An 18,398-nucleotide genomic window follows, 5' to 3' on the forward strand; every position below is an offset into this window, starting at 1 on the left:
TCAAATTCACAGGGTACCTTTTACTTTAGCATACACTTCTAAATTTTGGATAATGAAATTATATAACACTTCCCCTTCTACAACCAAATTACTTTGGTTTTAAAGCATTCAAAACTCCTGTCTTTACAAAATTTATCCTATGGCTTTGTACTAAATGTGCTTAATAGTCTTTATCATTTCTGACTTGATAACATTTTTCATCTAATGTTTATATTCAATTTAAGTGGTAGCATAATAGATTAGATGGTCTGAATGTAAGATAAAAACATCTTTAAAAGATTTAGAAAAGCTATCTCTTTTTTTAAAACTTTTTCCTAAATTATTTTTCTGTTATATCTAGAATATATTTTTCTTATGCCTTGTGAGGAGGACATTCCATCTTTAAAAATCTTATAAATACATATGAGAAAAAGGAAAACATTTGCATTGTTCAGTTTAATGTAATTAAGACTAATGTAACTTAGTTTTAAAGCAGAAATAGAAGAACAAGTTCTGAACTAATTAGCCAGTAGAGCTGAGACCATATCATCTCCTTTTCTCCTTTTGTTCTATTTAAGTAATAGCATAATTGTATAGTATAGCAATTGAAGTTGATGTTGTTTATGTCCCACTCTTATCCCCTGGCATTCTGTGTGCTTTAGCAAACTTCTGTTAGGATTTGCATCTCTACCTGCTGACTCTTTTTCGTGGAACTGGAGGTAGCCATGTTTGTGGCAGGCTAGATATTTTGTGGAAGTAACACTACTGGGAGCAGCCTTCACTCAACCAGCTACTCTTAGGGGTTGGTACTCTATGAATAGTGCATCTGATCTCCTGGATGGGATAATTCTGAGACATGTTTTATGTTGTTTCCTAGAGCTTTTATGAAGGATTAAGTCCACTGTGGTAGCTGGTTTAAGAGTGCAGTTTTACTGGCTACCTTCCCTCCCCTATATCTTTTCTTTATTTCTATGTCATTGTTACCTGAACTTCAAAGCTAATGTCGTTTCATTCAAATCCTGTACCAGGTTTTGCTTCTAGGAATATTTAAACTGAGACAGCATATAAGAGGAAAAAAACAAAAAACAAAACGAAGACAGCTTGCCTTTGGTGGTAATGTGACCAAACTTCAATGAGAAGGTTTATTTTTCAGAGTTTCCTTTTTCAACATGTATGAATTACCATACATTTTAACCCTCATTGCCTGAATATTGGGGGGGAAGGGGGATTAATTGGGAGGGGACCAAAAAAAAAAAAGCCCAGCATTGTTTTATAAAGTGTGAAGAGAAGGGAAAGTGCTAGTTTCTGGGTGAGATTATTTCAAATGGATTCTCATTTAATCCTTATAATAACCCTATGAAATAGTGGCTGTTATTTTTTATTTTTATTTTTTTAATATTTATTTTTCTATTGATTCGACAGAGAGAGGAAGGAAGGGGGGAGAGAGAGAGAGAGAGAGAGAGAGACATCATTGAGAGAGAACATCAATTGGCCACCTCCTGCATGTCCCTCCTGGGGATTTGGCCCACAACCTGGTCATGTGCCCTGACCAGGAATTGAATCGGCAGCCTCTTGGTGCGTGGGTTGATGCTCAACCACTGATTTCTTTTTTAAAGAGAAATTAGGAAACAGGCTCAGAAAGATTAAATAATTTTTTCAGAATAAGAGCACAGGGGTCAGGATTCAAATCTAGTTCTGTTTCAACTTGGATCTTAAACCAAAGGCTACATTCTTCCTTTTTTTCTTTTCATTTTAATATTAAAATTTTTTTTGAAATATTCTTAACATATAGGAAATTGAGAAAAAGAAAACAATTTATCTGCCTGCATTTACCATTTAGTTCAAATAATATTTGGCCACTTTTTGCTTTATGTCTTATTTATTTTGAGAAATAAACATATAGTTGAAACTCATCTACCTATTCCTACTCTTATATCTCTCCCATTTACTTCACTAGAGCTATTCATTAGCCTGAAATTAGTATTGTTTTCATGCATATTTTAAACTTTTACTACACATATGTATCAATAAATAATCTGGTACTATTTTGTTGTTGTTGTTAATCTTTGCCTGAGGATATTTTTCTATTGATTTTTAGAAAGAGTGCAAGGGAGGGAGGGAGGGGGGGAAGAGAAAGAAAAACATTCATGTGAGAGAGACACATGGATTGGTTGCCTCCCACAGGACCACTACCAGGACCAGAGATTGAACCTGCAACCCAGATACATACCCTTGACCAGGAGACAAACCCATGACCCCTTTCTTCTGCTGGCTGATGCTATAACCATTGAACCAAACTGGCCAGGGCAATAATATGGTACTATTAAATTGAATTTAAACTTTATTTTTTAATTTGTATTTGTGAAAATATTACGGATATCCTCCCCTTTCCCCACACTGACCCCCTCCTTTCCCCTCCCACCCCATCTTCTCTTCCCCACACTGTTGTCTGTGTCCATTGATTATACATATATGCATATAAGTTCTTAGGTTTATCTGTTTCTGTCCCCTCATCCCCCTTCCCTCTCAGGTTTGTCAGTCTGTTCCCTACTTCCATGTATCTGGATCTATTTTGATTTTCAGCTTATTTTGTTTATTATATTCCATAAATAAGTAAGATCATGTGGTACTTGTCTTTCTCTGACTGGCTTATTTCACTTAGCATAATACTCTGCATGTCCCTCCATGTCGTCTCAAAGGATAGGAGATCTTTTTTTCTTACAGCTGCATAGTATTCCACTGTGTAAATGTACACAGCTTTTTTATCCACTCATCTACTGATGGATACTTGGGCTGTTTCCAGATCTTGGCTATTGTAAATATCTCTGCTATGAACACAGGGTCGGGAGTTTGATTCTTGTCAAGGGCATGTACCTCGATTGCAGTTTGGTCCACGGCCCTGGTTAGGGTTGTGCGGAAGGCAACCAATCGATGTGTCTCTTACATCGATGTTTCTCTCTTTTTCCCACTCTATCTGAGGATAAATGGAAAAATATCCTTGGGTGAGGATTAAAAAAACACCAACATTTAAAATATAAGAACATTTTTATTAATAAAAAAAATCACAATTCCTTAATATCTTAATATCTTAAAAAATTTTTGTTTCCCTTTATTGATTTTAGAGAAGAGGAAGGGAGAAGGAAGAGAGAGATGGAAACATCGATGAGAGAGAACATCAACTGACCGCTTCCTGCATGCCCCTCACTGGGGATTGGGCCCACAACCGGGGTATGTGCCCTGACCAGGAATTGAACCGGTGACCTCTTGGTGCATGGGTCGACACTCAACTACTGAGCCACCCTGGCCGGGCACAATTCCTTAATATCTTTAAATATCCAGCAAGTAATCAAATTTCTAATTGTCTGATATTATCATAAATGGTTTTTCCTTTTTATAGTTTTTTTAAACCACGATCCACATAAGGTCCACACATTGTGACTTTATAGTCTCCATTAATCTTTTTATTTCCTGCATTGCTTCTCTTTTTTCTTTTTAAACCAGATTGGTTATAGTTTTCCACAATTTGGATTTTGTTGATCATAATATGTTTCTCTGTTCTCTGCATTTCCTGTTAATTGATGTTTTACAGGTTTGATTGTCTTCAAGATTTTTATATACTGCCAGAAAATATTTGCTTACATATTCTTGTCTTACTATATCCACTTCTTCAGCTGATTACCTTTCTGTTTAGTAACTATAATTAAATCTTTAATGCTTTGTAGGTGACTAATTTGCAAAAACAATAACATTGCCTATATTATATTGAGGGTTGTTTGTTACAGAGCCAAGTAGTATACTATACTGTTATCCCCTTGCCAAGTAGTCTTCCATTGAAATTGAATTTTTTCTTTGCTTTCCTTTATTATATCATCTGTAGGTATTTCTGTTTTGTTTAGTTTCATTTTTAACTCCATCTTAGTAAGCAGCATAATGCCAGTTTCTTCTCAAGTCTTCTAGAGTCTCTCTGCTGTCCTGTCTGGGCTGAGTGTGTCTCAGGCCTGTTGCCCAGCTGTTAATCATATGATTTGACTTTACTGCTTTATGGGATTAGATCTATTTTCTGGACTAGATGTCATCCTTTTTTTATTTGCTCCTTTGGTTTGGTATGTTTTATCTCAGGAAAATAACTTCTTAAATGCTGCTTTTGAGGTAAACTTTGAATGTTTGAAAATGCCTTTTTCACCCTGGCTGGTTTGGCTCAGCGGTTAGAGCGTTGGCCTGCGGTCCAGAGAGACTCAGGTTCTGTTCCCACTAAGGGAACATACCTCGGTTGCAGTTTGTCCCCGGCCCTGGTTGGTCGTGTGGATGGCAGCCACTCGATGTGTCCATTTCACGTCGATGTTTCTCTCTCTCTCTCTCTCCCTTCCTCCCTCTCTTTCTCTCTCTCCCTCCCACTCTACCTGAACAAAAAATGGAAAAATGTCCTTGGGTGAGGATAAAAAAAGAAAAAAAAAAAGCCTTTTTCTACTGGGTAAGAATTCTAAGTTGAAAACCATGTATGAGATTAGAAAATTCAAAATGATGATACAAAATGAAAAGGAAAAGTCATCCTTACCTTTCAGATCTTTTTTCTACAGATAGTCTTCTTCTAACTTTTTAATTGCCAAGTCAGTGGATTCTTTTTCCTTTGTTTCTGTTTTATTTAACCTCTTTGTAGCATTGATAACTCTCCTCGTGAAACTCTCTTCTTTTTTTAAAAAAGAGAACCTCATTTTTATTAAAATATACATACAAAAATGACTAATCAGAACTATACGTATAGAAGAATGAATTTTTATGAAGTGAATACTTCTAGTTTTTCTCCCACTTCTCTGGCCATTTCTTTGCAAGGATCTTGGCTACAATCCTCTCTATGCCCCCTATCTTTGACAATTCTAACTAGCTTCAACAATTCTAACTAGCTTCAATATTTTTTTTATGACCTCAAAAATTTAGTTTCTGACCCACTTTATACCTTATGTCCAGACATCATTGTAAGTCAATGATATGGCTTCCTTCTGTTTGCATGATTACTCTGAAATTTGTAACAAAAGCACATAATGTCCCCCTTAGCCTTCGTATATCTAGCTGCGTATAGGCTGTCCAAATCTGGATGTATTATAGGTAGCTCAAATCCATTATGCGCCAAATGAGATTCGTCATTCCTCTGAAGTTATTCTTTCATACATCCTACTTTGTGAATTGTAACACTGGACATCCAGCCTCTCAAACCCCAAACCAAGAAATTATTCTTAATTCCTCACGTATCAAGCTGATTACTCTGAATCTTTAAGTTAATTGTCTCACAGGTGCTTCAGATCCCAAATATCTTAAATTCATCTTTCCTTTCAAACTAGCTCTTCTTATCTGGTGCTTAGCAGTGTTTTCTAAATACCTCTCAGCCAGAAATCTCAGATTCAGGTTAGATTCCTCCCTTTTTCTTATATCCGATTGGGGATCAAGGTAGATTTATGCAGTGCATAGCCTTGTCCATTTCACTTTGTACAGTTTCTGCAGTGCTTCATGTATTATTTCATATCTGTCTGCATTACGTTCCTTGCATTTCAGATGAACATCTTTTGAGGCAAAGGGTTTGTCTTTCTTTTGGAACATATTGAGTGCATGAATAAATTAATAGGGGGTAAATGGAAATAAAGGCAAATGACATGTAAACAGAAAAGTGATAAAATGCATTTAGAGTAGAACATTTGACATGGACATGTTTTAAAATTCTAAAATTTCTCATAAACTAACAAATATGGTACATTTGTGTTTTATCTAGGTCTTAGCTGAATTACTCCAAAAATATCTCTGTAAAGATGGAAAATTATAAGTTTGGTATTATAATGACATTTTACCTTGTTTTGTCAAAGATTTATAAAGTAGTTATATATTTTACTTTATCACCAGGAAATTTCTGTGTCATAGATTATTGTGGTATACTGTCAAAAATAGTCTCTATTAACATCGGTTTTAAGTGATTTTCTTGTCTCCTTTTAATTTTTTACAAATAATAATAGAGAATAATGAAAGCCAGCATTCACTTAAAGAAAATATAGCTAAATTCCAACAAATTAATCATAATAAATTCCAAATATTAGCAATTAATACAAAAATATTTATAAACTGTGCATCAAAATTGTTTTAAGGTTAGCTCAGAGGTTAATTAATGAAGTACATTTTATTTTTATTTGTTTAAAAAACTTGTTTCAATCCTCACCCGAGGATATGTTTATTGATTTTTGTTTTTGTTTTTAGAGAGCAAGGAAGGGAGAGAGGGGAGAGAAACATCCATCACCTGCCTCTTGTACATGCCCTGTTGGGAGATAGAACCAGCAACCTTTTTGGTATATGTCCTGGCGATCCAATCAACCTGACTCACCCAGCTGGGATGAAGTAATTTTTAATAGTATATAATAGAACAATTCTACTTAATTGAAAGAGATGATAGAGATAAATATAGGGAAAATATTGCTGACCCCGGAAAATGTTTTTTTAGGAAAGCGTCTTTTTATAGCACTCTGATACTCTAGTTCTGAGCCAATGTTTGTCATTACCATGGAAAATTATATTTCATAAAAAATATCTGAGATATGTTTTTAATGAAGTCTTAAATTTTTTTTTTTAAATATTGATTTGCGAGAGGGAGAGAGGCAAGGAAGGAGGGAGGGAGAGAGACAGAAGAAAGAGAAAGAGAGAGAGAGAAAGAGAGAGAGAGAGAGAGAGAGAGAAAGAGAGAGAAAAGAAAGAAATGTTGATTTGTTGTTCTACTTATTTATACATTCATTGATTGCTTCTTGTATGTGCCCTAACCAGAGATCGAACCTGAAACCTTGGTGTATCGGGATGACACTCTAACTAACTGAGCTACCTGACCAGGACCTGAGACCTTTTTTTAAACAGTAGTTGCTGAAAAGTAGATCCCAGTTTTTATCACTGATGATTTCTGTTTAAAGACATGATGTTCCTATTATCATTGACAAGAAGCTCAAATTGGACTCTACCCTTGTGCAATTCATGTTATGTAACTTTTCTTGGCTGTGCCCTTACTTGGATGTTTGATTACAGTTTAGAGAGGTATTGCATTAGATAATTGGCCAGATGTGCACTTGAAAATGTGTCTGGGTAGCCAAATATTTGTAGAAACCAACAAACCTAAAGTAAACATGAGAATAGGTAAAGACAACAAAAGTTTGTTTTGATGCTAACAGTTATCTGGGGGAATTGTTTAACCTTTCTTTCTAAGAATTGACATACTTTTTAAAAAACAGTTTGAGACATAATTCACATACCATACAATTCACCCCTAGCCATACATTTTTGTTTTAAATTGAAGAAGCAAAATTAGAATCTATTGAATGTAGAGGTTCAGAATATGTAATCCAAGATGTGCCTCTGTGGTATGCAAATTATTTTGAGCTAAAGGCAACAGGGACTGCGGGCTCAAGAGAACTTTTGCCCACGCTTCTTAACTACTGGAAGAATTTAAATTAGTGGTCTTGCCCATAACAAGAGATAATAAAGGATAACGTTTTTGACCTATCTATATGGCAGAGCAAATTACTAATTACTGAACGACTACTCTTCTTATCCTGTAATGACCTTCCTCCCCTCTGAAGCCCCAAGGTGCCTGACTTCATCCTTAGCTCGGAATGCTATGTCCACCTCATTTTAACTTTCTGTCCCTGAGCCTCTCATGTATGAAATTAAGTTTGATATTCTCCTGTTTATCTGTCTCATGTCAATTTTATTATTTAACTATCCAAAAGAACCAGAGAAAGAAGAGGGAATTTTTTCCTTCCCTCACATGAACAGGACTAGAGAAATTGTTTTTAGATATTATTCTCAACAGCTTTAACAGTAGATTTTGTACTTTTCTCAAACCATTCTCAAAGAACTTTTTAGGTTTATTAGGTGAAGGTGAGGAATTATGGAGATAACACTTGGTCTTCTGGAATAGTATTATGGACAAAGGAACAGGAGGAAAGGGTTTTCTATGTTATTTAGAAATATGTTAACTTTACAGTATTGGAAGTTTCCTAGATAATCTTTTAATATTAATTTATAATTTAATTTTATTGTGGTCCAAGGACATAATTCTTTATTTATTAAAAAATATGTTTATTGATTTTAGAGAGAGAAGAAAGGAGAGGGAGAAAAATAGAAACATTGATGTGAGAGAGAAACATTGATCAGCTGCCTCCAGCACCACCCCTACTGGGGATCGAGCCTGCAACCCAGGCATGTGCCCTGACCAGGAATCAAACTAGCAACCTCTTGTTTCTTGGGCTGACACTCAGCCACTGAGCCACACTGGCAGGGCTAAGAACATAATTCTTATAAATTTAGTCTTCTCAAATTCACTGAAACTTATAGTGCAGACCAGCATATAGTACAGCTTTGTGAACTGAATATTCTTTGTACACTTGAAAGGGATGTGTTAACATAACAAATGTGCAAACATATAGAAAACTTGTATATGACTTTATTTGAGCCAAACTGACAACATATGCCAGGAGCAAGATCTCATGCTTTATACGGTAACAGTTTTGCAGCCTCTCATGCATTTGAAGGAAGGACCTAAGAAATGACGTGGAGGTGGGAAAAGGCACTACAGGAGAGTTAACACGATTATGTGCTGCCCTGGCCAGTGTGGCTCTGTGTTTAGAGCCCCCCACCCCCACCCCCCCGCCTCTCCTCCACCCCCAGCAACACTGAAGGGTCGTGGGTTTCATTCCTGGTCAAGGGCATGTATCTGGATTGCAGGTTCAATTCCTGGCCCCAGTCAGGGTACGTGCAGGAGGCAACCAATCCACGTGTCTCTCTCACATCGATGTTTTTCTCTCTTTGTCCCTTCTTCTCCTTCCCTCCCTTCTACTGTCTCTAAAGTCAATGGAAAAAAATATATATCCTCAGGTGAGGGTTAACAAAAAAATTTTTTAAAAAGAGAGCACATAGCCCTGGTTGGTTTGGCTCAGTGGTTAGAACATTGGCCCACAGACCAATGACTTGCAGGTTTGACTCCAGCCAAGGGCATGTACCTCAGTTGTGGTTCATCCCTGGCCCTGGTCGGGGTTGTGCAGGAGGCAACCAGTCGATGTGGCTCGTTCACTTTGATGTTTCTCTCTGTCTCTTTCTCTCTAACTCCCTTCCACTTTATCTAATGATAAATGGAAAAATATCCTTGAGTGAGGATTAAAAAAATAATAATAAAAATAATAAGAGAGCCGATAATATTTTTGTTGTTAATCCTCATCTGAGGGTATATTTGTTCCCATTGATATTTAGAGAGAGTGGGGGGGGGGGGACATTGATGTGAGAGAGACACATCAGGTTGTTGCCTCCTCCCACACATGCTTGGACAGGGGCCAGGGATCAAACCTGCAACCCAGGTTATGAGCCTTTGACCTGGAACCAAACCTGCAATCCTTCCGTGTGTGGGCCAGTGCTCTAACCACTAATCAACACCGGCCAGGGCACATAATCTTGATGTCTTTCACAGTGCTTGGTATATGGTAGTACACGATATTTAAGTAATGGATTTGACAGTGTCATTGTTGTCAGTAAAGACTCCTTTGAGTATAAAGGATGCCTTATCAATATCACTTTCATTTGTTAACTAGGTTGTTTTTCTCCTATAGGCAAATGTTTTGAAAAAGACTCTGCATGGAAATGGCTTGCCTTACAATGACAGAAATGGAAGGAACATGCACATCTCCTATACATCAGAATGGTGATATTCCTGGAATTGCTGATTCTGTGAAACAAATAGATCCAGTCCTACAGGTGTATCTTTATCATTCCCTTGTGAAAACTGAGGGCGATTACCTGAAGTTTACAAATGGGGAGTATGTTGCAGAAGAAATTTGTGTTGCTGCTTCTAAAGCCTGTGGTAACTATTAAAAATAGTTCTTTTTTCTTTTTATTAATAGATGATTGCTTTAATTATGCTACTCTAATACAATGTACATATATAACATGTTAATTTTTTAATGCTTGTATGGCTGACAGGTGTGTTTTCATATTCATAAAAAGTGAGGACATCACTAGAGTAGAATTTAAGGCAAATATGCCTTGGTCTAGTTCTATAAACTGAATGTTTGTGTTCCCCTTCAAATTTATATTGAAATCTATTCCCCTAGTGTGATGGTATTTGGATGTAGGGCCTTTGGGAGGTTTTCAGGTTCTCAGGCAGATGCCTCCTCAGTGAGATTAGTACTCTTATAAAAGAGACCCCAGAGAGCACCTTTGCCCCTTCTGCCAAGTGAGGACATAGTAAAATGAATCAGAAGATGAACCATCTGTGAGCCAGGAGGGGATCCTCATTAGACACTGAATCTGCCAATGCTTAGATTTTGTATTTTCCAGCCTTTAGAATTGTGAGAAACTCCTGTTGTTTATAAGCCACTTAGTATGGTATTTTTGTTATAGCATTCTAAATTGATTAAGACAAATATTGGTACTGAGAAGTAGGGAGATGCTGTTACAAATACTTTGAAATTGGGTAATGGGTAATGGAAGGATTTTTAGGTACATGCTACAAAAAACCTACATTATTGTGCAGTTCTGGTAAGGACTCAGAAATAAAAGAGGAGAGCTGTAGAGAAAGCCTCAATCTTCTTAGAGAATATTTAAGTAATCTTGAACAGAATGTTGGTAGAAATATGGATGATGAAGGCCATTCTGATGAGGTAGTAGATGCATATGAAGAACATGTTATTGGAAACTGGAGGAAAAGTGATCCTTGTTGTAAAGTTGCAAAGAGCTTGCCTGAGTTGTGTTTATGTTTTAGTGTTTTGTGGAAGGTAGAGTTTTGTGAGCAATAAAATTGGATATTTACCTAAGCAAACTGTTGAAAAGTGTGGGTGGACGAATCCTGACTGCTTATAGTAAAGTGTGAAGAAAGAGAAATGACTTAAAGATGGAATTGTTAAGCAAAAAGGAAACAACACTTAAAGATTTGGAAAATTCTGAGCCAATCCATCTTGTAAAATATGAGAAAGTGTGGTCAGAAGAGAACACTAAGGCGGGGACCAAGAAACCATTTGATAATTAATGTGGATCAACCATTTCAACAGGTGCCTTAAGCTATTCCCTTAGACAATAGAAGTGACTTCAAAGGCAGTTCAGAAATCATCTGGGTTGCCCCTTCTATCATAGACTGAGTACCCGAGTCCTGGTGGAGAGCAATTTCAAAGGAGGAGCTGCCACATCTTAGAGACCTCCTGCTTACTTCCTGATGCTGCCTCATATTGAGGGGGCTCCTCTGGTACACTGCAGTGCTGAGCTCCTTGGCTGCTCAGGTTCAGCTCTGGTAGTCCCTAGTGCAGCAGCTGCTCCTCTGTGGGTGCAGGCAGCAAACTTTGGTGGAATAAGCTGTTTCTGCCAGCCAAGAGTGTGTAGTCCCAGGGGGCATGGCTGCTTCAACCTAGATTTCAAAGGATGGAGGCACCCAAATCCATGGGGACGGGGTTCCTGAAGCCCTGGAGGCCCAAACTCTGTCTCACAAGGTATAGGGGCAGGAATGCTGCCCCAAAGTGTCCTGTAGGCAGGACCTCTGCCTCAGTGGACCTGGAGGTCAGAGAATCAAGTCTAAGAGGAATATTCTCAAGCCTTAAGGTCTAATGGAATTTGCCCTGTTGTGTTTTAGACTTGCTTGGGACCTGTTGTCACTCCTTTCTTTTTTTCTCCTTGTGGGATGGAAATATCTATTCTATGCCTGTCCCATCATTGTGTTTTGGAAGCACATAACTTGTTTGATTTCACAGGTTCACAGTTGGAGAGCAGTTTGCTGCAGGATATATTGTACCTTGAGTCTCACTCACATCTGATTTTGATGATATTTAGATGAGACTTTGAACTTCAGACTTTTGAGTTGATGTTAAAATGAGTTAAGACTTAATGCTGTTGGGAAGGAATTAATATATTTTGAATGTGAAAAGGACATGAGTTTTGGGAGACCTGGGGCAGAATGCTATAGGCTGAATGTTTGTGCTTCCCACCCCCCAAAATTCATGTGTTGAAACCTATTTGGCAGTGGTGTCTTTGGGAGATGAATGGATCATGAGGTTAAAATATCACCTTAGTTCAGTTGCTTTTCCATCCCTATGTGACTTAATTATAGAACTTGTCTCTTTGGATTATGAATATTTGTTTCTTTTTAAAGATACAGTCAGTTATGTTATAATGCGACATGTATTCCTAAAATGCAGTGTGCTCTGCTGCATTTTTCTATAAAAATTTCAGGACTTGTATGAAAAATGAGGTTGGGGCATAAAACTCAAAAACTTTGTGACCTTAAAAAATGGTAAAAACCTAATAAAACAACACATATTAAATGGTAAAGAAATACATAAATGCTGCAATTAATATGACACTTTAAAAAGTCAGTTTGCTTCTGGAAGTGGGTGTTGGAATGATTTCAGCTTGTGAGTTATTTTGAAGTGGTGGAAGAAAAAGTATCTGAAATCAGATGGGAAGTTGTAACACCACATAATCAATGGCTATGGCTCATACCACATGTGGGAAACTGAGGTAGCTGGTAGCTATTTGCTCTATGTATGTTCTCAGTTTGGATTCCAGGCTGAAGGAGTACCCCCTGTCTGGGACATTATGTTTTCATGTTGGAAGGCAGGAGTCTGGGAACTTGAAATACCTCTAAATGACTCTGCTTGGAACCAACACACTAACACTTCTGCTCAAATTCCATTGGCCAAACAGTCATATGGCTTAGACAGTGTTAATCAGATGAGGTGGTCCTTTCAGAGACTGGGAAGAGAGGAGGGAATATTTGCTGAACAATAATGTAGTATACCACAGTTTTCCCTCTTGGTCACAATATTAGTTTTCCCTTATTTGGCATTTAAAATAAAGTTTTCCTTTCCCCAAGGAGTATACCCAATAGTTGTCATCCAATCATAGCATCAGGCTCAAAATCCAGGCTCTCCTGATATTCTCTGTATCATGTCCAGATGTTATACTGCTTGAGTCAGAAATCTGTGAACTGAAGAGCCAGTTTTTCTGATATATCTACAGCCTTGACAAGTTATATGTCAAAGATAGTATATGGGATAATTTTTTGTAGCATGATACAATAAGGTTTAGACAAAATGGCTGTTTAGAATTACCTGTTGAAATCCTCCCACCTCTCTCTGAGCCCTTTGCTAATTACTCTTCCTTGACTAGGTACCTGGTACCTTCCCTTCCCATGCTCTTCATTGTATTTAACTGCAATCAAAACTTAAATTAATAGCCCTTTATTTAGTATGGTTTTGATTATCTGATAAAATATTTTATTATAAGTTATAAATGATAGTTTTAGTATCGAAATATTTGTATTTAGTGAAATATTTTGATCTATAATAATCTCTAATTGTAAAAAATGTTTAGAGGAAATATATACTTTTAAATGACCTTTATTTTTAACTTAGTCCCTAAAGAGTAGAATAGAATATGGAGTTAATGTTACAGCTGTGCACCATGTTGTACAACATTTTTCAGGTAGCTAAAACTTATTGACACTGTGCTAAGTACTTTACATGTGCTATTCAGTACTTACAACAACCCTAGGGTATGTAGGTACTATTGCTATCTTTTTTTTAAAGATAAGAAAATTACCCAAGTCACTCTTATTCTTTAACCTGACCTTAGAATTCCTTTTGGCGGTTTTGGAAGGAGAGTTTTCAGGCCCCTGATTTTTAACATTGAAAATTGTGATTAATCATGTTCAGGCATTCATTCAGCCAAGCCAACACCCAGTGGAGCCATTTAACCCTGAATAATTTGACAAATGAATAAATAGGTTAGCTCTGTTGTGTAAAGAGAGTAAAAGAAAAAAAAAGGTTCTAAAATGATGTTGGAAACCATTGTCAACTCTACTTTGATGAGGAAAAAATAACGAAGATCTCATTAGGGTAGGATTAATTTTTTAATGCTGCCTATTTAGAAGCAGCATTTCTAATGTTTTGAATAACTTTTAAAGAGATTTGAAGACTATCTTTTATATTTATCAGCATAAGTACAATTTTCAGCAGTCTTTATTCCTTTATGTGAATTCAGATGTCCATTTGGCATCATTCTTCTTTTGAAGAACTTCTTTTAGTTTTAGTTTTAGTCTTAATTTTTTGTAGTTCCGGTCTGCTGGATATAAATTATCTCAACGTTTGCTTGGTTGAAACTTTTTACCATTATTTTTGCAAGACATTTTAGCTGATTATGTGAAATGTCTACAGTGTTTTCTTTCAGTACTTCTTTCACTGTTTCTGGCTTGAGTTGTTTCAGATGAGGAATAAGCTACCATTCTTATCTTTGTTTCTTTGTATTTAATGTGTCTTTTTTCTCTGATGGTTTTTGTGATTTTCTTTTTATCTTGTTTTTGGACATTTGATTATGATGTACTTTGATGCAGATTTCTTTCTTGTGGTTTGTTGAGCCTCTTGGATCTATGAGTTTATAAATTTCATTACATTTATGTACTCCTTTTTTGTTCCTCATCTTCTGAACCTCATTAGTTAGATCTTATTTTTCTCTCAAAGGTACTTTTATTCAAAATCAACATAGCTGGTCAGAGAAAAAATGAAAAAGGTTTCAGTTTAAAATAATGGTCTGAATCATACATATGCCTATGTTTTCTCATAAAACTCAACTGTGATGTCAGCTAAGGGATGACTAAGTATATGTACCCATAAAATCAAACAAGAATTAGATGTAAGTGAGAAAATAAAAAATTGAACAAAATTCTGAAACACAGAAAATAAATGAAAGCATGTCAATGAATGAAGCAAAGTTAAGACCAGTTGTATTTTCTAAAAGTGATCACAGCAGTATTTTCAATTTTAGATGCCATTCCCAAACTTTGCTGTTCCCCCATAAAATGGTGATCTCTTTCCCCTGCCTTGGTACTGTGTGGGCCTATTACACTAGCTGGATATCTAGAATGTGGCAGATAATGGTGCTCTGTAACCTCTGAGACTAAATCAGAAAAGGTGTTATGCCTTTGGCTCTCTTCTTGGAATGCTTGTCCATGGAACCTAGACCCCATATTGGGAGGAAGCCCGGTGAAATAGAGAGGCTATATGTAGGTGTTCCAGTCACCACCCCAGCCAAGGTCTCAGCTGACAGGGAGCATCAACCGGCAGATATGTATATGTGGCAGTCTTCAGACAAGTCCAGGTTTTCATCTTTGCTCCAGCTTACCTGTTTCGTCAAGGACACGAGGACTTCTAATGGGAACAAATCTAGATATAAAGGCTTGCTGTTAATTAGTCTTGATGGTCTTGGGTTCCAGCAGAGGGAGGGAAGACTGGATTGGAACTGTGTGGAGAAACTCGGGAGTTTGGAGAGCTGGGAGGACACTGGGAGTTTTGTGCCAAATCACTCTCTTATAGGACAGAAGTCATATTACTCAAAGATCCCCTTCCCAGCCCTGGGAACAGTTAGACCTTTTAATATTTTCCGACATCACTTTTACTTTTTTTTTTTTTTTTTCAGTCTTAGTTCTCTGTATTTGGCTTCATTTCATTTGGTTTCTGTTGCTATGTCTTTTTCATATTTACCAATCTTTTTTTCTGTAGTTTATAGTTTAAATTTTTTTTCTCTTTTGATTTTAGAGAGAGAGGAAGGGAGAGAGATAGAGGGATAGAAACATCAATGAGAGAAAATATTGATTGGAAAACATCCTGCATGCCTCCAACTGGGGATTTTGTCCACAACCTGGGCATGTGCCCTGACCAGGAATCAAACTGGCGACCTCCTGCAGGGTCGACACTCAGCCACTGAGCCACACCAGCCAGGCTTCCTGCTTCTTGGAATACCTACAATTTTTAATTGGATGCTGGACATCATAACATAAGTTTGTAATTTACATTGTTAGCTGCTATATTTTGTTGTATTGTTTAAATAGTGATGGACTTTGTTCTGGAAGATAGTTAGGGAACTTGTGGTTTACTTTGCTGCTTTTGAGACTTCCTTCTTTATTTTTTAAATAATTCAGTATTTTTAGTGTATTTACAGAGCTGTACAATCTTCAATTCAATTTTCACCACCTCACCTATACCTAGCAGAAATAACTCTGCATTTCTTCCTTAGCTCCCCCAACCACCTATCTATTTCTGTCTTTAGGAATTTGCATATTTGGGACATTTCATATAAATGGAATCATGCAATATGTGTTTCTTTTTGACTCGGAGTTGAATTCCTGAGTCATGGTAACTATGTTCTTAATGTTTTGAGGAACTGCCAGAATGTTTTCAAGGCACTGACACCATTTCACATTCCCACCAAGAGTGTATGAAGGCCTCAGTTTCTCTGCATCCTCATCAACACTTGTTAATACCTGTCTTTTTGATGATAATATGAAGTTCATCCATGTTGTACCATCTGTCAGTACTTCATTCTTTTATGGCTGAATAATATTCCATTGTATAGATAATACCACATATTGTTTAACTTTTGATCAGTTGATAGACATTTTGACTGTTTTCTCCTTTTGGGTATCATGAGTAATGTTTCTGTGAACATTTATATATAGATTTTTGTGTGGACATAAGATGTAATTTCTCCTGGGTACATACCTATATGTAGGAGTGAAATTGCTGTGTCAGATAGTAGCTCCACATTTAACTTTTTGAGGAACTACCAGATTAGCACTAGTGTTTTTTTTTAAATTTATTTTTTTACTTTTATTTTTGTTACAGATGATTCTCCTTTTTTACCCCATTGGCACCCTCCTCCCCATACCCCCCGCCCCATCCCCAGCTTTGTTGTCCATGTCCATTGGTTATGTGTACATGCATATAAGTTCTGTGGTTTATCTCTTCCTACCCCCACCAACCCCTCTTCTGAGGGTTGTCAGTCTGTACCCTACTTCCATGTTTCTGGGTCTACCGAATTTCTCAGACTGTTATGTTCATTATATTTCATATATAAGTGAGATCATGTGGTATGTGTCTTTTTCTGCTTGGCTTGTTTCACTTAGGATATTACTTTCCAGATCCCTCCATGTAGTCTCAAAGGATAAGAGATCTTTCTTTCTTACAGCTGCATAGTACTCCATTGTGTATATGTACCATTGCTTTTTTATCCATTCGTCTACTGATGGACCCTTGGGCTGTTTCCAGATCTTAGCTATTGTAAATAGTGCTGCTATGAACATGGGGGTACAATATATTCTTTCTGATTGGTGTTTCAGGCTTCTTAGGGTATATTCCTAGAAGCGGGATCACTGGGTCAAATGGAAGTTCAATTTTTAATTTTTTGAGGTAATACCATATTGTTTTCCATAGTGGCTGCATCAGTCTGCATTCCCACCAGCAGTGTACTAGAGTCCCCTTTTCTCCACATCCTCGCCAACACTTGTTGTTTGACAGATTAGCACTAGTGTTATCTGACTTTTAAAATTATATCCATTCTAGTAGGTGTGAAGTGGTATCTTTTTTTTTTTTTTATCCTCACCCGAGGACATTTTTCCATTTTTTGCACAGATAGAGTGGGAGGGAGAGAGAGGAAGAGAGAGAGAGAGAGAGAGGGAAACATCGATGTGAAAGGGACACATCGAGTGGCTGCCACCCACACGACCAACCAGGGCCGGGGACAAACTGCAACCGAGGTACATGCCCTTAGCGGGAACCGAACCCGGGTCTCTCCGGACCGCAGGTGGGTGCTCTAACCGCTGAGCCAAACCGGCCAGGGCTGAAGTGGTATCTTATTGTGGTTTTGATATTTTTTTCTGATTACTAATGATTTTGAGCATCTTTGCATTGCTAATTGGCCATTTGTATATCTTCTTTGAATAAATGTCTTTTTAATTCCTTTGCCCACTTTTAAAATGGTGTGTTTCATGTTATTGAGTTGTTAATAGTTATGTTTTCTAGATATAGACCTATTATCAAATATATAATTTGAAAATATTTTCTTTCATTTTCTGCTTTGTCTTTTCACTTGTGTGGATCTGGATAGTGTCCTCTGAAAGAAAGATTTTTAATTTTAATGAAGTCTAATTTATTTATTTTTTCTTCTGGTACTTGCGTTTTTAGTCATGTCTAAGAACCCATTACTAGAGCCAACGTCATGAAGACTTGCCCCTGCAGTTTTTTTCTAGTTTTCAACTTTTAGCTTGAATCTGTTTTGAGTTAATTTTTGCTGATTGTTTAAGGTAATTTATCCTTCTTTTCCATGTGAGTATCCATTGGTTACTGACTTCTCCCATAGTGTTTATAAGTTCATCCATGTTGCACCATGTATTAATACATTATTCTTTTATGACTGAATAATATTCTGCTGAATAATATCAAGTAAATGGTACATGATGAACGTTATGGCAAGCCAGTAGTTACAAATGGTTATTCACATGTAAATCACAGCATCATTTGATGAAGAAGCTATGATTTTCCTACTCAATTGTCTTAGAATCCTTGTTAAAATATCATTTGCTCGTAGAAAAA

General features: G+C 36.9%; 1 protein-coding gene across 12 annotated transcripts in view; it reads left to right on the forward strand.

Annotated features, from left to right (window-relative positions):
* The window catches only part of JAK2 (Janus kinase 2), a 98,779-nt gene that overhangs the window by 16,673 nt on the left and 63,708 nt on the right, over positions 1–18,398 (forward strand). For 10 of the 12 annotated variants that reach the window (XR_004959498.1, XM_036261226.1, XM_036261222.1 and 7 more), the window contains one exon: positions 9,600–9,850. Coding sequence is in view for 10 of the 12 variants with exons in the window: in XM_036261222.1 (XP_036117115.1) it covers positions 9,625–9,850 (226 nt within the window). In the remaining 2 variants the exon portion in view is untranslated. Of the gene's footprint in view, positions 1–1,095; positions 1,120–3,185; positions 3,208–9,599; positions 9,851–18,398 lie in introns of those variants that run through there. The other 2 variants (XM_036261216.1, XM_036261219.1) reach the window with 2 other exon arrangements.

Source organism: Molossus molossus, unplaced genomic scaffold (genome assembly GCF_014108415.1).
Source record: "Molossus molossus isolate mMolMol1 unplaced genomic scaffold, mMolMol1.p scaffold_m16_p_14, whole genome shotgun sequence".
NCBI classification, from domain to species: Eukaryota; Metazoa; Chordata; class Mammalia; order Chiroptera; family Molossidae; genus Molossus; species Molossus molossus.